Source organism: Coturnix japonica, chromosome 7 (assembly GCF_054131305.1).
Source record: "Coturnix japonica strain WE chromosome 7, WE-NBRP24, whole genome shotgun sequence".
Classification (NCBI taxonomy): Eukaryota; Metazoa; Chordata; class Aves; order Galliformes; family Phasianidae; genus Coturnix; species Coturnix japonica.
The window spans coordinates 19,769,678-19,789,713 of record NC_140669.1 but is presented as its reverse complement, the minus strand read 5'-3'; the positions used below and the strand labels follow the sequence as shown (position 1 = coordinate 19,789,713).

Genomic DNA, 20,036 nt, shown 5'->3' with positions numbered 1-20,036 from the left:
CATTCAAAGGTAACTTTAAAAATGCCTATTGAGTAATGAATGACTGATCACTATGCTCTTTATAGAATACAGAGTACATTATAGAGTAATAGATAAAAAGCCTAAAAATTTACATAAGCATTGTGGCTGAAAACATATATAGAGTATTCTCTACGTATAACTAAGTTGCACAGTTCACCTTCCAGGGCAACACATCTCCTTCCTGCCTCTCTTTCTTATTATTAGCTTTAAAACTAATGACTCTGCTTAGTCTAGAAATGAGTGGGAACTAAAACAAGACTTGCAAGGACTGCATTACTTGCCTTTCCTACAGAGGCTCAAAGTGTTCACAAATGGACCTATCACCTTCTCTGCTGAGCTTAAACACTGAGACCGGGCACTGCTGCATATTCAATTCCAAAACAAACCATTGCAGGTAAGATACTGCGCCTTGGCTTTTTGTTACTGACTTCTCAAGCCAGGTGTAATAATTCAGTACATGAGTACAGATTATAGATATTCACAAGATCAGGCACTAGGTCTCTGCTGACAAGCTTGCTGGTGAACATTAATCGAGCAAAACAACCTTCAACCATTACTGCTGTAACAGCCGGTCTGCTCCAGTTTGCACATTGTTGTCTGACTGGAACAGTTTTGCAACATTCCATGTTATTAGTTGGTGAGAATTGTTGGTACCTCTGTGGCATGATATGAAACTATTTCATTTCTAGCACATGTAGCACAATGATGAATTGTGGCAATTACAGTTCTCTGAGATGGGTAAGTTTTTGTCTACTGAAAATGACAATTAAATTTTTGTTCTCAATTCAGCTTCCTTATATCCGCTAAAGAAGAGATCGGAGAGATTACATAGGTACAAGTGAGCGTAGAAACTAACAGAGAATATAAAAATATATATAAACGGTAGAATAAATGTTACTGTTTATACAGATAACTAAACACATCAGGACTGTATCTGAAATAAATTATAATAAACACAGCTATTCAAATAAATGCACATTTAACATAGGCTGCAGAGCAACTGACTGTTCTCTTTCAATTTGCAACTGTGAACAAATGGATATATATGGGAACAGCCTCTGCCATCAGTGGAGATTAATAAGCATCTCTGCCACTGTGCAACAATAATTGGAGCTTATTTTCAGTTACTATAAATTTAATTTTACAGAAAAAATAAAAAGAAAAAAAAAAGAAAAAAAAAAAGAAATAAGGAAAAGCAGCACTGTTATGTTACCCAACCCATTCCTCAGGGCCAACAAGAGCAGCTTTGCCATCCATGCTTGAAGTTTACTACTTTATCAGAGGGATATCAAATTTATTATTAAGCCCAGTGACCGCTATCAGACAGATGAGAAAAGGGCTGTAATTATTAAGCGCAAGTTTCTACACTATACGTTGAATAATTTAATATATTCATTTGAGCTTACCACAGAAATAATACTAAAGAAAAACCACGACAAAGTGTTCTGATTGAACAGATGAAACACCACATTTGCACAGAGCATCAGATTTTAACAATATACAATGCAACCTACATACGTTCCTCCAAGGAAGATTAAAATGCCTCAGTTATCACAGTCAGGACAAATCCCAACTTTCTTGCCAGTTCTGCTTGGCAGGCAGGAACCCCTCCATCTTGAGATGGAGCAATGCCCAACACAGATGTTCTGAAGGTCTCGCATCTAGCAGCCAATGCAGTTTGTTATTACATAACTGCTATTTCATTTTGTAAAATATTTAGAGTGGAGCAACCCAGCAGCCCCTGGCTTGCCAGATTTCCAGCAACATTTTCCACTACAAGATTTTAAGGCAAAGTTTGTATGTTTTGGTTTCTCTCTTTCTTTTTTCTTAATCAGCCCTGTTATTGCAGTTCCACATCAGTTGAAAAAGATACATGAATAGCTAACAGCACTTTAAAGAACGCTGACATCTTTGACTATTTGTTTGGAAATCTGAAAATGAACACTTTTAAAACAAAACTGCCTTCTTAACACTCCCTATTTCAAGAAGCGTTATCTCATTTTCTGTAAATATCTGCTTTCCAGTTCTTTTCTGTCATAGCCATCATTACACTGACACAAAATACTTCCTTCAAATTTGTGACATGTCCCTAAAATGGCATTAAAATAAATTCTTTAGCATAAAAAAAAGTTTTCCATTAACATGGGTTTTATTTCTGCAGAATGACTGCTGGAAACTGCATTGCTGGAAGTTATTTGGCATATTGAAAAGCAGCTGTTTATATGATGCAGGAATTTCCTTATGTCATAATTTAGCACAAAAGAAACAAATATATTTTTTTTCTTTTGAATAAGAAAAACAGAATCAGTAAAGTGTTGAAAAAAAATGTAAACAGGAAGCATACACATGGAGAACATAGAAGTTGATTCTGCCCTGTCTTCATTTCACATTGCTTCCCAAAGGAAGCTGATGGGAAAGAATAACACCATATGATGCCTCTCTGAAAGGCAAGACTAGAAAATGTATCTTACAGCATCTTCCACATATCTTGACTCAATATAATTTACAGTAACATCAATTTTGTCTCATAGTGAATAGGTCAGCGACCCATTAACCTCATCTACCAAAACAATGTCAGCACTTGGAGCATCTGGTCTCCATCAGGCCACAGAGGCTGCAGACTCTAATGCTTCTTAGCTGAATACGACTTCCCCCCCTAGAGAAAAAACGTTCAAGTGTGGATTCAAAGAGAAAGGTAAGTAGAGAGAAGAAATCCAATGAAGGACACATCTGGCACTCTGCTTTGCTGCTTAATTATTTAATGGAATTAATTGCATTTAATGCGATAAGATCTCTCATTCAGTTTATAATTTACTGATTTTCAAGAGAAAGATAAGCTGGTGAGGAATTCATCACTCACTTCGGCCTCAGACCCTCTTTAATTAAAAAAAAAAAAAAAAAAGCACAACATGGCAATTAATTAATGAAAAAGAATCAGTACGTAACTGTTCTTGCTCACAGCATTCAGCAGCCTTCAACACTCATAACCACAGGACATAAACTGACACAATTACACACCATCAATGCAAAACACAGCTTTGGTGTTTTTGTGGTTTTTTTTTTAATCCAAAGTACTGAACTGTGCATCATTTTTTTAATCTGCTATTCACTGGCCTTGGTCTTACAATCTAGATATCCCTGCACAGACTTATGCTCTGTATTTGAAGCCCATTTCATATGAAGCATAACACATAATCACTTTCTGCCATCTAAAAGAGTATTCTACAGTTACCAGACATACAGCAGCAGTAGTAGGGTAAATGCAGTTTTGACACCTTTTAAAATGAGCTGCGATATATGCTAAGTTGCTATGCATATTTATTTGCAAATGGAATAATCTTGAAATTTGCTTTTATCTTAGGCTGCTCCTTGTTCAGGTCTGACTTTCCTTTGGCTAATGCTGGAATAAAGACAGAGTCCCACATATCAACAAGAAGAGTGATCACAAAGGAAGGCAATCATGATTCTCTAACACTGGCTTTCTCCTTTCTTTTTGTGTGTCTCTTTGCATAAAATCACCATGGTCCTACATAAACATCAAGGATTTGTTTGCTCAGCAAATTTTTACCAACCATTTCTGGATTTCCATTTTCGTACATCAATTCTTTTAACCTCTGGAAGCAAAGGGTCCTTTATTTGTAAAGGGAACTTCCAATAAGCTGATGAGAAGTTCTTGCTTCTCTGATGAACAGAGGAAGGCATTTACAGAACTGGGCAAAGCAAAGAGCTGTCATGCTGTAGTGACAGTGGGCTTGGGATGACTATCAAATCACAGCCTAAGTCTTTAATGACACTGTTCATCTTTTACATTTTAGATTTTTACAAACTTAACTCAAAAAAGCACAAACAGATAAACTGACAATATCTGACAAAAAAAGTAAATGTTTGGTAATAATAAAAAGGCTTTAATTATGATTCTTCAATGACCATAATAAAAGGATTGATATTTCTCTAAACAGTTCCAGGATATCAATACATTTTATTAATGCTGATGTAGTAAGAGAAAATTGAGGGGAAAAAAATTCACCATAACACAAGAAAATTTCTTTGTTGTGCTTATTAAGTAATTCAAGTGACTGGCCTTCAGAAAATATATGCAGTTTTCACTCTAATATGTGGTTGCAAGCAAGTTTAAGTTAACATCAAGTACCATAAAGTTGGACTCACCTAAAAATGTAAAATACTACTGAGGAAAAAATACAGTTTTGATTTAATACCTTCGTTTCCAATGCTTGGGTAAAGTATTTAGAAAAACTAGACATTAGAACAGCAAATAACTTTACTACAGCATGCATTTATTGTGCCTAGTAAATTTCTATGCCTTGACCATGGATTCTTCCAATCTCACACAAGTGTCTTAAAAACAGAAGCCTTCATATCATGCCTGCCATCACCTCCATCTTTATTTTCATTTGGTGTCTTTTATGTCCACTGAAGAAATGAAACCAAAACTATGCTTCCTTTTCTTTTGAAGAAATCATAAATGCCACTTTGGAAGCACTGGACTTCTCAGAATTCGTGTGTATGCGTGCATGGCACACACTCAAATCAGCAGCCCTGTAGGGATCAAGTTAGAAAACAAGTGCATACTGTAATAATCTCAATCAGTGTTCAGGAACACTTAAATAAAAGTCATACTGTTCATGTCCAAGCTGACCTTTTAGTTTACACTGTCAAGAAAAGGGAGACATGCCTGTGCAGGTATAAACACAGCAGAAGGGAAAAAATGAGATGAGGAGAGCAGGAGTGAACGTGTTCTAAAAATACTACTTTATCTTAATTTGCATGGGTAATTAAGCTTTTATGCAAGCAATTTCCTGTGTTTTGTAACAGAAGATAGCTACACAGGCCATTTCTAATCAAACTGACAGTCTAAAAAGACATCTCCCTCCAATGTACACCTGTGAACCCCTGTGGGTCCCTGTATTTCTAGAGCCAAGGTAATTCTAACAGCCACTTTGGTGGGCTCAGGCAAGATATACATATGGCCCCATGGGACAGCACTGCACAAACGTACACAATTACTCTCAACAACTGGATCACTTGCAGACAATTGTTCATGGATTAAGTTCACTGTAAACCACTCAAGTAACAAACAAGGAATCTAGTAGGCTTGGGAGTTAAGACTTCCTTGAAGTGTTAAGTCATTGAACGTTCACAGAGGTGATCCTATATCTTCATAAATTACCCTGTTCCTCCTTTCAGACATTAATTTTTTCAGGTGCTGAAATAAAAGCCACCATCTTCTGACCAGAATGAACATTTTCAGACTTTATTAAATGCAGAGAATTGTAAATTTAAAAAAAAACAAACAAACAAAAAAAAAACACTTGTAGAGTAGCAGCAGTTAGCCGATTTAAAAAATAATTGCATGTTTTTGTTACCAATTTTACCACTTCATTCTTCAGCTTCCCCAGAAGAATTGTTTGCTCCAGTGAGTTGCTGCCACTAAAAGTATTTAACACTTCCTGCACTAATACTGCTTCATCTGCATTATCCTAAAGAGAGTTAATTAGGAAAGAGAGCAAAAGAGAATTACTTCACTGTAACAACAGTACTTGGAATTTAATAGCATCTTCAATTTGAGACTCACAAAGAAATTAGCAATTATTATTGAAGTAATTCCCACAAACTATTGAAAAGCTAAACTACTTACAAAAGTCTACAGTTTACTGCAGCACAAAACTAGGAATCAAGTTCACTGTTGTATATAACTACTGTACAACTATCTGTCCTTGACTTCCTTTCCTTTAAAGTCATGGAGTAACAAAAGCAAATTAAATTAACAGGTAACAATCAAGATATTTTTTCCCCCACACACCATATCACATCAGGCTGTCAGCAGTGAGCAAGAGTACTTTAATTGAAAATCTACTCAAATACAGGATATAAGCGTCCTCAGATTTCTACACTGAATATTATATTATACCGTGCTGCAGTCTTGCGTGAGCAACAACTTCTGACGCATGCTGAACAGACAGGGATGGTAAAAAAAGGGCCATCAGCCATATCATCATATTTATGAAGCAGAAATCTCTCAGAGACAAAAAAACGCCTTTTGATATTATAGCACTGGTCATAAAGAGAAAGCTGAGTTTGAGGTAACTCAAAGTACTAAAAATAAAACTAAAAAAAAAAATAAATAAAGCAGCTATGCAAACATTAACACTCCCTCTAGTCCTTTCATCGGCTCTCACACATCCAATTATACCGAGTGTCCCAGAAAAAGCACCAAATATGTGAAATGAAATACTGCAAGGAAATGAGATTCTTTCAAATGACTTGAATTGCCACCAACCAAGATGAACCCACGTACATGATGTGCCTCATTCTGCCAACCTAGATCATCAAGCAAAAGGTGCTAAAATACTTATTTAAAAACAAACACAAAAAAAGAAAAATATTTTTCCTTCATAGCCTCCATTTTTCAGACTACATACATGGCTGAAATACAGCATCATTTGAAATATGAAAGCTTTCCTAATAGAAAGATGACCATACAAGGCTAAATGTTAACAGTACTAAAATCTATTCTTCTATGTTTGCTGTATGGGAACAGAATCAAGGTTTTGTTGCAACAATAATGAACAGAAAGCAAACAGAAAGCACCACAAAGATTACAGCTGATTCATGCCTCCTTCTTAAAAGGACAAAAAGAAAACAGAGACATTAGAAGATCAACTTCACATTTAAAACAGCAGACTCTGCTAAATTTACTTTCCATCACATATTAGCTACCCCTTAGATAGTGGTCAGGAAAGTCAAAAATCTCGTCTTTGTTCAAAATTTCATTATTATTACTCTTCTGCTATATCATGTACTCTTTGTTCTGTGACTACAGGTTTAATAGTCAGGTCAGGCCCCAATTTACTGACTTGAATTACACCTACAGCACACTTTCCTTCTCAGCACAGTATTACTGCCTATACATTGCAGAGTTTATAGCAATATAGACTGCAGTGCAACTAGCGTACTTAGTCAAGAATTAAAATATGGAACATTTACAAAGAGTTTATGATCAACAGATTGAATGTATAACATACGCTTTTACAAAATGTAACTGCACTTCCTACAAACAGGGCTAGTTTTCCTGCAAGTGATGAAGACTATGTTATCTTGTATCTCACTGCAGTGTTCCCACCAGGACAACGCAACTGCCCTTCAGCACCGCTCAGACCAAGGGTTAAACAACAGAGGACTGGTCCTCCCTGATCATCCAAATTAACCAAGATTATGCTGAGAACAAATGACATTGAAGTTCCTGCAATGACGAAAGTTTGATCCCTATTGTTGGGCTATTGCTGGCTTCAATACTTTCTGTTCATTTATCAATTACTTAAGTCACAGAGACTGCAAATTGGCAATGTCAAAGCTTTTGCTGACTGCTAATTCTCTTACGTGATATATATTGCACAAATAAGAAAGCTACATTAAAATGCCAGCATTATATACAGCATGACATTTTCCACTCTCCATGAGATGATTTATCATCGTCATGTTCACACTCATTCAGCCTCCTGCACCATAATTTATTGGCAAACTGTTCCATAATTGCTAGTGCGACTTTGACAAGAATTATATGATGGGAAGATTTCAATCATTAACCATCTAGAGGTATCAAATGTAATCCTCACATATGGCAATGAAAGCTAGTTTGACACTTTACCTAGTCACATCACTTTGCATACCCATAGAGATTAGCCCTTTAGAGAGAAGTATTTTTTCCCCCCAGCTCCTATGAAGAGAGCGTGAGGAGGCACTAAGACAAAACTTTCAAGCTTTTTCAAAGCAAAAACCAGAAGCCAAAATCCCCTACAGCCCCAACCATGATTGTGTTCTGGGGAAATCCTAGAAAAAGCAAAATACATACAAATAACTCCACAAGTGAGAAAAGAAATAAGTCACAGTAGATGGTACAAAAAATATGCATGACTTTCTTCATCTGAGAATAAACACAAAGGAACCACTTGCATGTTCACTTCCTTGGGTACAGTACCATCATATTTCATGCTGTATTGCTCACTCCAGCTGCAGAAGAAAACTGATCCATTCATTCTCCTCAATATTTCTCTGCTTTTATCACTAAAAACACCAAAACAAATGCCTAGCATGCTTTTCCTTCCCATTCCATGTCTATGAGCCTAGATATACTTGTTAAGCACTTTTAGATATTACTGGATCCAAGATAGCTCCAGATGTACCATCACACCATCAACCTCTTCACACTATTTTAAATTCATGCTTCAGTGACCAAATATGGACTTAAAGTTAAGCATCCATTTTATTGTAATGACAGGTATACTTTATGCTACCCCGTTGTCACGGTAACAAATATGGTAGCTGCTAGATTTATGGTAACGTGTTCCCAAAGGCTTTTTTTTTTCCTTTTAATTCTCCCTTACACAATCCTACCAAACTACCTAACAATCAGAGGATATGCTCTTAGCTGAGCTCAGTAGCCTTCACCAGTCCTGCATTCCTTGAGCTCAACTGCAAAAAGATAAACTATACTGATGCTCCAAACAAAAGATATCAAAACTCTGGATTTCAAATGAAATCAGCAAAAATAAAAAAGAATACCATACACTAAGTATAATGTAACTGAATACAGCTATCCCTACTTCTATTCAACACAAAAGGGAAAGTATCATCAGTCGACAAGCTTCTTCTGCCTAAATGGAAAGTCATTAGAAATTATTTTTCTTAAATTCCAGACATTTTCTACCTGTTAACAAACACATCAGAATTCTTTTAACTGTTTAACATTTTAAAAATACTCGATGGTGAGACTGTATACATTCAAGGCCATAACATTAAAGCATTTGCCAAATTACTTTGTCTTTAGTTTTTTACAATTCAGGTAAGAAAAAAACTTCAGCAGCAGCTGAGTAAACAGCATCCCAGCTGGCACTTGAGTGGCTGGGAAAACCTTCTTAAGCTACAGTCATTCAAGTAAATGTGTACCACACAAACACTAATTAAAGTTCTTTTCCTGCCTCTTTCTCATGTTAAGCTGAAAACAGAGTATTGCATTAATGATAATATTTCCACAGTTCTTTTTAAACAGGATAATGTTAACTTAAAAGCTCATTTAGTATTTAATATTTCCCATTAAGTCCTAGTTTCTAAGTATGTTTTTATTTTAACTAAATTCTCAGTCCCAAATATTCCATTTATTACAAGCTATGATCTGTGATAATAGCTCTGATGCTTTCTAAAGGGCTCGTGATGCTGGAGCCAGACTGTATGACCAGCCCACTAAAAAACCCACAGGAATGCATAGGTTGCTTTGAGAGGAAATGATACAGTCCTTGTCTGGATAAGGATCCGGTAGAAAAAAATGTGATTCATTCACACAGACAAAAGTCTAACATAACTGGACTGCTACTACACGACTTAGAGCACTCAGGGTAAATTTGAAGTAAGCCAAATTATATTTAAAATCTTAAGTGCTTCCATAGAAGACTAACAAAATAACATTTAAACTGATATGTCACCTTTTCTCAAGATTATATCTATGTAGGTCGGTTAACATAGAGATATTTATCTATAAGGAAAAACAGTCTGAGCAACTGTAGGTTCATACTGCCAAAGAGCCCACTTCAATAAGAGCTCATTTCCTGTTTGTTCACATGATTATAGTCTTCTTGCTAAAGTACTATGCTTAGTGTCCATGGTGCTTATAAATCTTTTTTTTAACTAATACAGGGGGAAAAAACATAAAAAGCAACAGTTCCCAGCCATATTGATCACATCTGCCCAGTGCTGTGAGCAAAAGAATTTAGAGTCAGCAATAATGAATGACCACTCTACAGAACTAAACAATTTCTCCAGACATCTCAAAAGTCAGAATTTTTTCCTTACCTGCCTCCTATCCCTCTGAGATGATGATGAAGAGGAGGCACTTCTATGCGATGGAGTGGATGTTTTGTGAGCAGGAGATATACTCTTCTCCTCTGAACTCATCTTTGCAGCAAACTTGCAGTAATGATCTTGTGCTCTTATCACTCATGTACAAAAAGGCAAGGGATACTCTTCTGCATTCTTCTGTTTCACAGTTTACGGAGAGGCAAAAGTTCAGCTCAGCTGAGCTTCACCTTAACAAAGAAAAATGTGAGAGAAAGAGAGAATGAATACACCTTCACTCTATAACAGCACTGCAGCAATCTGTTGACACTCACTATTTAATCCAACCTATCTCCCAAATGTTTACTTCCTTTCCTTATTCTAATCAATACAAACACATTCTCACAGGAATAATGCATATGTTATCTCAAGAAGCCTCAAGGGAAAGGCTTAGGCAATTCACAGCCATTCTCACATAAAGTTTTACAACCTACTTCAAAGGGCAAATAACTCGCATTGCATGATATCACAACACTATCAAGTACCTCCTCAGTAGCCACACCCAAGATAGATATTCCTAAAGTATGGGAACCTATATCAAGCTGAAAAAAAACATTAGGAGGAAAGAGTGGCAGGGAAAACTTCTGTACTGACCACAACCTACCATCCATTCTCTGGAAAGGTCCTGGTTTCATGACTTTGATTCCTTTCAATCTAACGATATTTTATCTACCAATAAGTTTGCCCCCATTTTCCCCAGGCTGAGTCTGCTTTGCCCACAACAGCAATCTCTCCACCTTCATTTCGCTCCATATGCTTTTCCATCCTACCTCCTCCTCCCATCCCACTGAGCAGCTAACCAGCCTTAGATAAAAGCATTCCCTGGAATGATGCCCTCTGCTTGAAACTATCATCCATCTTCTCCATTGCTCTTTACCTAATTAGGAAACACAACACCCTTCTACAAATGCTGTTGTGACAGCACACCAAGAGTCTGCCCAGCACAGCTGGCTTTAGATGGGTGTGGAGAAACATGCTGTCAAGTACCATACTTAATGACATCAGGACAAAACACATTAACCAATGCTCAGAAACGATCATGGGCTCAAGAAATTATGACATGCTGAAGACACAGCTTTAACTTTTCCAGACACAACAGATGCCCATGCAAGACTTCTTCCTAAACCCAGATGAGACAGCTAAATAATTGCATTTCATCTTGCAGCCAGCAGTTTCAGAATACTACACTCTAACAAACACTCTTCTGCTGGAGTGAAGTTCTATGATGACTTGTGACAGACTTCATGTTGTCATCTGGTTTTTGGCAGCACTGAAAAATTCACATTGTTCAAGAGCAGAATCTGAGCAGTATCATGGGTCTTTTGTAAGTCTTCAACAGAAATAGTGTCTAACAAACAAGTCTCTTTAAAATGAAAAATATATAACACCTCTGCTTACTGTACTGTGGAAAGTGAAATAACCTCAATTTATTATTTTGTCAGTACTTTCGCAAACATGAAACTCATCCACATCCTATGGATGAATTTTCATCTCCATTAAGGAGTCTCCTGCAGCATTACAGACGCTGTACAACACCGTCAGAGCCTGCACAGAATGCCAATAGCACAGCTAGGAGGGCCTGGCTATTTCACCAGCCCATACAACATGAATAACTTTACAATCTTCCTGTTCCTCTCTGGTTGAAACACTCCTGCTGGAAGAGACAGACTAAAAAATATGCTGGATCTGTTCCATCCATCTACAAGACAGAGGTTACAGGAAGTCACTAGGGCTCACTAACAATTTAACTGACTTATTAAATGTAAAATGGTATTACTAGTAACAGAAGGTATTTCCAGTTTGTACTTAGTTTTGCCACTCTAAGCAAATGACCTAAAGTCCTCTGTGACAGGCCTAGCAGTAGAGTCAGCAAGGATAGACTAAAGAGCTCCAGGAGAAATGCTTGTGTAGCTGATCCCAGGACCTCCCTACCGTCCAGCAAGCTTCCCCTGGTCCAGCCAAGGCTTGCTGGTTAATCAGGCAACAGAACTCCACCTGGGGCTGCAGGCACAGACCCAGCCGCCAGTTGTTTCACTGAAGTTGGCTGACTCTACAGCCAAGTCCCCAGGCACAGCAGAACTGGGCTCCCCTATGCTCCCGCTCTGAGTCATCTTCTGCACCCTGCTCAGCTACCCTGCAGCCTCAAACACACACACAGACACACACACCAAAACAAAGCCAACTTCCAGAGCTGCTGTAGTTTTTCACATTTTGCCACTCCTGTTTGCAGACTTCCATTTGCATTTGGTTAAAAATAAGGTTCACATACAATGGCACTACTGTGAATCTAGCATTTTTATATCATTTGTATGCAGCAAGACAAATACTAAACATTTTTAAACATTCAGCATCAGGTCAAATTGAATTTTCTCAAGAAAATACAATTCACTAAAAAGCACTGAACTTTATCTTCATAGATGAAAGATGTTGGCTTTCCCTGCTCATTTCTGTACATTTGGCTCTAAGGAATAAATGAACAGCATTTGGGAAGGGAATTAACCTATAAGCACAACAATAATATTAATGTGAATTAGCAAAAGCTAGCACTGAGGTTTCTGCACATTGAATTTGGATTCTGTTTTTCTCCATTGCTAAGAGAATATCTTCCAATTTGGGCTTAAAATTTGGGTAATACATCTTTTACAGAGCATGGAAGAAGGAACAGATATAGTGAAACTGATTTAAAGAGATGCTTGTCTCTCTGTAACTAAGATTGAAGCAAACAATTATAAATCTAATTTTTGGTGCACCAATTCAATTTACCAAAATGAAACTAACGCTTCCAAGGCATTTTTCACTTTTTCCCCACATCTATCACCAGCAATTTTGCTATTGGTTTCACTGGAAACACAGACAAGCTACATAGTACTGTGGTAGAATAGTTCTACAATATTTCAAAAAAATAAAAATAAAATAAATAAAACTGAACATTAAAAATTAACACTGTTAGGATCTTGCCCAAAAAGGTTGTGGATGCCACATCCTTGCAGGCATTCAAGGCCAGGTTGGATGGGGCCCTGGGCAGTGTGGTCTAGTATTAGATATGGAGGCTGGTAGGAAAAAAAAAAAGTACAGATAGATGACTTGCACAGATATAGAGCTATGAATAAACCTGCACCTCACATTAATGGAAGTTTTCAATGGGTACTCCAAATGAAATCTTAATTCAAAAAACAGACTTCTTCCACAAACACACTGTTGTTTCTCACTGGCTCTTTGTGTTGTCTGATTGATTCTTTTCTGCTAGAATGCCCAGAATGTCTTATAGATGGTTTAATAACCTATGCACTATTGGCATAATTTGAGAACACTGCCTCTGAACATAAGTGAACTAAAAATATGCAGATGTTGCTGGCATTCCTCCAACCAAAGCATCTTCACACCAATGTGTTGACATGGGGTTTTTCATAGAGAAGGTTCTGTGCATAGAACAGCTTACTCTGTACTCCAGCATCGGGCTACCCCTGTGGCCACATTATGAGGGATGCACAACAGCACATCCCCCTGACCACTGATTTCTATGCAGGAAAATCCTAACCACACTCCTGCTGCAAACACAAGAATGTAATAGAAATAATTTATCTCAACACTGTAGCAATTTCATAGACCGTTAATGGGAAATAAGCCATTTTTCTCTCTTCCCCTCTCTCTATAAAACTGCAAATCAATCACTTTACAGCCCCTATATGAGAATCAGCCACATGAGCATTTATGATTCAGCTGGGTGAGACAAGCTCTGAAGCATGCCCCATGCATACAGCAACAGAGAATGAAAAAACAACATAAAATCTGATCGATTCAGCTCAAAGAAGTTGATAGATGAGCAAACAGACCGCAGAAGTAATCTAGCAAACAATTCTGTAGATGAGAATTTAACAGCTGGCTTTGGCATTAAGCAGAGATAACCTGAAGATAGAGCCTATGCTACTGCTTAGTATACAAACTATTGATCTTTAGCCAAACACTGAGCAAAAATTACTGTCAGATCTTGCAGCTCCCATTCACCCATCTGGCAAAGGATTGTCACCAGACTGCCATCACTGCAGAAACATTGTTGCTTCTGATAACATCAGAAATAGCTGTTCGGAATTCGGGGTTTGCTGCATTTCAATGTCCTGTTAAAAATGTTTCATTTAAAATAAAAAAAACAAAACCTCTACTACTTTCCTAACAGAATTATCCCTTCAGATTATCACTTTTTAGGAAATAGTTTCACCCAACTAATTTTTAGATATGTTTTACTTACAGGTTCTGTCAGAAATCATAATGATCCAATTCTGGATTCAGGAGAATAACTGACAGAATTTTGCATGTTTACAGAATGGGGGGAAAAAAGAAAAAGCATGACTTTTTAATCCAGAAATTCAGTAATCCCTATTATTTAAAATCACTTTCCCACCCCCCCACCCCCTTTTTTTAAAGTACAGTTTCAATAGCAGAAATGCTCCAGTAATAACTTTCAAGGCTAATATTCAGCTTAGTTATAAAAAACAAAAAAAAATAAATCACATCCTGACTTTCTGACTAGTGAATTTTAAACTTCAGATAGTTATTAACACAACGCTGCTGATCTAAGGGAACACTGGTCATTTTTAGGTGCAATATTTGTGAGCAGGCACAAATGAAGTGCTACAAGAGAAGTTAGAAGTCATTTTGCACTATGTGCTTTTTAAGACAGAAGTTATTAGAATTCATATGGCTAGAATTCCATCAGCTCATTCAAGTAATTTAAAAGTTGCCCATTTGAGGACCAAATAGGAAATGAACATCTAGTTTCCTGACGCCAGACAAAAGCAGTTACTACCCATTTTCACATGTGATTTCCTGCAAACTCTTCCTAGATCACAATTTTAATTGGCCAAGGTACAATGTTTAAGCATAAAGCCTAAACCTGTACTACTGCTCTTAATTACAGTACCACCTCTTCTTGACTGATACTCAGGAATGCAGCCAAAGTAATGGAAAAATGCTAAAAATTCCATAGCAGCTACGTTTCACAGCTCTACATTTGACATCCTCTCAATAAGTATACATTGAAAGAATTATGTAAAAATTAAAATGAATTAACATGGCATTTCCCAATTGGTGACTGTTCTTATTGAGTGTCCTCAGGTTTTGGGAATGTCTTACTGTGAAGGATCACTGGAGTTTTTGTATGTTTTATATGGAGTTCTGCTTGCTTTCATAGTCTCTCTCACTTAAAACACTTATACCACACTGCTCCACCAGCAACCATCTCTCTCTTAGATGTTCTTACTTTAATGCCATTCTCTAATGGCACTTGCTCTCCCAGCACCTCACACCTGGTATGATTTAACACCAACATATAATTTTTTTCAGAGTGGTACTTGCATGCATATGTCAGTAAAATACACCATTTTGACAGACTTCATTAAATAGATGGATGAGGTCAAACAACAGATAACCAGATGCAGACAAGAAGAGGTCAGTATGGCATCTGCCTTTCCTATTTTCTGCTTGCCGACACAATTAAGCATTTTCCACCCTCCTCAATTCCCTGAAGTAAACATGGCAATTAGTGGCATTTCAGCATTCCAAACCCCCAGCTTTGAAGATAATTTCAAAATATGCCTTCACCTCATACCCAGCCTCTGAGGATTGCTTCAATAGCTGAAATGACTATAGGATTATCATTAGGACTTCTGTTGTTTTTCATTTCTCAGGCTGTCAATATAATAGAATATTGATTTGCATGGCATTGAAATTTCTGGCATGATACAAAGGCAACATATTGACCTGTGTTCTCTATGTTTGTAATAGACTGCTGTGAGCAGAGTTTTAAGCACGTATTTATACATAGAAATACATAAACACAGTGCACCATATCCCAGTTCGATAAAAACAGGAAAAATTAAATGCTACATATTATAATCCTTTTGATATGATTCGAGCACTCTTTAAAAAACATCAGAAAAAACAAAAATGCCACACACTGTCCCATCCTTCCATCTCATTTTTAAACAAAACGTATTGAAGGATTTTTGTTCCTATGGAAAATTATCAAGGAATTAATTTTTTTTTTAGGCTTTTTATATTAACATTGAAAGAGACTGAAATTTGTAAGCAAAACTCAGAAAATGCTTTCATGTACTCTGCACTTTTTATAGATAAAAACGCAGTTTTCAATGAATTCTTTCTTTAAAAAAAATCTCATCAATAAATGGACGGAAATAAATAGTGAGCAACAATAATTTATTTTAGTAATGATTTCTGATTTTATTATATTTTTAAATTTTAAATTCCATGCAAATTAGCCAAAGCAAGAACACTTTAGAAGGTGAAAGACACTTTTTGCTTTTAAACACAATTTTCAATTGGGCAGTTATCTCAAGCAAAGAGCTTGACTTCCTTTATGAAAGAACTACAAACATGTTAAGCAAAATGCTTCTGAGCCGCCAGAGCGTAGGTGAGCGATACACGCTTGTGGTGCTTGAAATTCATGTCTGGGTGCACTTTACCATCCATGTTTTATAAACCTCTCATTTATCTGCATGTTGTATTTCCACTGCCTCATCACCTTTACATTTTTGCTGCATGTTTCTAATCTACCACACAAAATTTGGATTTCTAAGTCTCAAAACAAGGTAAAAATTGAATTTTGAACTGTGTATCATCAAATGTATCACAGGTGATCAGAGCTGCACAGGATAATACAGTTAGTAGGTTATGTATAAACTGGGAAACATCAAGAAGGACGAGGCTGAATTACCTCTGTGACTGCTACTAAATCACTGTGTCCAGCTCTGCTGCCAACATCTCAAAAACAATCACAAATCAGTTCAAGAGAGAACCATGAGCATGACGACAGGAATGACAAATACTGCTGCTAATTACTGAAATAGTTTACAGAGATCAATATATTTTGTCAAAGAGAAGATTGAAGGGTCCTTGCATGACAATCTTTAGCCCACTACATAGGGAAAAACTGTTAGTAAAATTCTTCACAGAAGGTTTATTAAAATCTAGAGGGACCAAAAAAGAAGGTAGGGGACGGAACTAAATATATGCAGGTTAGAAATAAGGCAAAGATATATAACAGAAAAATAATCACTAATAAAATACACTGAAAATTACAATAGGTGTTAATCAGGCATTTTTAGATCAAGAAGGATACACTTTTTCAATTTTGTTTTCAATATTTTCTATATGCTTCCAAGCTGCAACATCACTAATTTGGAAGAACAATTTAATCCAGAGAAGTCTGATTCCTCTATTCCTTGGTGTGAGGTCAGGCTAGGTCATACACACAGATCAAACCACGAAAAGAAAAACAGAGAAAGAAACTAAAAGGAATAAAATTCTCTCTTAATCCTTCTCTTTGGTGCACTCTAATAATCTCTCCATTTGAAGTACTACAATTTTATCTTCGCATGCCTCTAGGCATTTACTGTATCTGATCTTTTATATGAATCAACATTAGTTGATCTTAAAGGCTAGATAAATATACATTCCAATATTTGTATATTTGTTGTGCTAATATTTGAATTTCTTAGTACTTAAAATACATACATATATATATATATACACACACACACATATATCTTACTGACACACATTTAAAGCAAAAAGTTCATGGAAGGGACATCTTTATCTCATTAGTACCTGAATTTCTTTACGACTAATTCAGCAAGGATTTCAATAGAAAAACAGAAAGGAAAAAATGAACTGTTATAGGTTATGCCAATACAGTATCAAAAACATCTTCAGCACTTCACAAAACTATTAGGACCCATGGTGAGGCTGAAAATATCCTGAAATGGAATAATTGCTTTTGAAGCTTCTGCAAACTTCAAAATACATTGACTGGAAATTCAAACAAACTCAGGAACAAGTGAGTTGCTCAAAAGTAGCTTCCTGACAGATGAAATCAGTCACAAAAGAAATCACAAAAAACTTCCCTCTTTATAGAATTCTCCTGACTCTTCCATAATGGAAGGCAGAATATTCTCTATCATCACACTGTTATAAAGCCCAGCACACATCAATAGTTAAACACGCTTAGTTCTTTCTGCTTTTGAAACAATAATAAACACTCAACTACACTGACAAAAAACATAGTGACAAAACACTCAAAAGTAACAACTGCTATAACAGGAACTCTACCTCCAACATTATTAGTAATTTCAGTTGAAATTACACTACACTAAATTGCTTCCGCCTGCATATGAAGATTGATCTAATATGGGAATAAAATGCCCTCAGGCACCATTCACATAGAAAATACCTCTACACTCCTGGAATATTCTCATCATGGAAAGGCTGTATGTTGTCCACTAGCTACCAATTTCAAAAAAATATTATAATAGAAAACTACTTCAAATACCTACCAATTACACATAGGTTATAAAATTAGAAAAGACTACTGTGGCCAACCTAACATAAATCGAGTCATGGAAATTTTGCAGATTAGTTCATATTAGAAATATGTTATATAACATCATCCAGTGGCAGAGAGCAACCACAAATAATTTCCCTGCATTAACTACATGCACACCATTTGTCCTTTAAAAAAATTCAAACTGTGACCAAGGGACTTTTAATAAAACCTGGCTTTTACATGGAAGAGCTGCTTCTTTACACAAAAAAAGTTTTGTAAGGCTTAAAGTAACACCAGCAACAATATCAGCAACCAAAACAATGCTTTTCATCTGTAGCTTTCAAAAGCATTTTAAGGAGTTTAATTTTAGAATGGAGTCAAACCAGCCACAGCAGATGCAGAGTTTGCATGTTGCCATCAATTCTCACAAAGTCCACATTAATGATCTGAAATAACAGTTCCATTCAAACCTCTAAATGGAAAGTGTCTGCCAATTATACACAACACTGTTTGTCATTGTGCCCTAGACGAATATTTACCGAGACCTAACACATTTTCTTTTGTGTCCAAATGCAAGACTCCCAGACTGATCTCAGGAGAAAAAATCAAACTGCCTAATTTCTAATTTCAATACAATTTTAAAGAGGTCCAGGATAATCATTCAGTTTCATCAGTAAAAAACAGATTTATTTCTTTTAGAAATTAAAAAAAAAACCAAAACATTTTTCAGAGTTGCATCTAACTTGCTAATGTTGTCAGCAAGTAACTATCAATGCTATCAACAAATACAAGGATAGTATTTGTTACAATTTACGAAATATACTTAACTAAAACCACCACAAAAGTGTTCCATATTCAGTTACTAATTTAAGCTTGATCTAGCAGTTTCTTAGAACAGAAGAAATACAATTTTTTTTTAAAGGAACCATTGTAACTTCAAAGGTACATTTATGTATGGTGATAAGAACACTTGATAAACAATTTTAAAACCACTCAGATGATATAAGGTGAATTTAAACTTTTTAAAAATAGGTCCCACATAAGATGATACATTGCTCTTCCATCTGTAAATGCCACTGCTTCATACTTCAGGTTTGTGGAAGTAGATGCCATTAGGGACCTTTCAGAGAGAAACCCATAGCAAAGTTTGGCATGCATCACAGAAGTTGGAAGGAGAAAACCTGGGAAAATTAGTTTCTGTGGATGAAAGTAGGTGCATGGATTATTGCAGAAAAAAATTACTTCCATTTTTTTTCCTGAGCTCACACAAGTGCCTCAAGTCAGTCAGCTGCTAACCAACCATGAGCAGTCCAACACAAAGTTCAGTTATCCAGACCACACTTCAGCATTCTAGCTTCTGACAGGCCCTAACATCCTTCCCAGCAAAAAAGAAAGTCTTGAAGAAACTGATTAAGTTAATGTACAGTACTGGAAGAGAGCTGTTGGGTAGTCCTGACCATCTCCCTCCAATCAGCTGGCCAGGGATGAACCATCAACCATGAGCCATGCAACATCTTCTCATCAATCATCACACCTCGCCCAATCCATAAAGGAAATGCAAGATGCAGGTAGCATCCAGAAAGAACTTACAAGAAATATTCTGCTTCAAATCAAATTAGCCTTGAGAAAAGATGACTGAGAGGGGATCTAATCCGGGTTTATAAATATCTGAGGTGTGGGGGCCATAGTGGTGAGGCCAGTCTCTTTTCAGTGGTACGAGGAGACAGGACAAGGGGAAATGGACATAAGATGGAACAAAGGAAGTTCTGCA

The 20,036-nt window shown here is 36.5% G+C and overlaps 1 protein-coding gene across 30 annotated transcripts in view; it reads right to left on the bottom strand.

The window, feature by feature from the left end:
* Nucleotides 1–20,036, bottom strand: part of OSBPL6 (oxysterol binding protein like 6) — an 83,253-nt gene that overhangs the window by 36,727 nt on the left and 26,490 nt on the right. For 29 of the 30 annotated variants that reach the window (XM_085552624.1, XM_085552627.1, XM_085552635.1 and 26 more), the window contains one exon: nucleotides 9,886–10,118. In XM_085552624.1, coding sequence (XP_085408750.1) covers nucleotides 9,886–9,987 — 102 coding nt within the window. In that variant the 5' untranslated portion in view covers nucleotides 9,988–10,118. Of the gene's footprint in view, nucleotides 1–9,885; nucleotides 10,119–20,036 lie in introns of those variants that run through there. The other variant, XM_085552638.1, reaches the window with a different exon arrangement.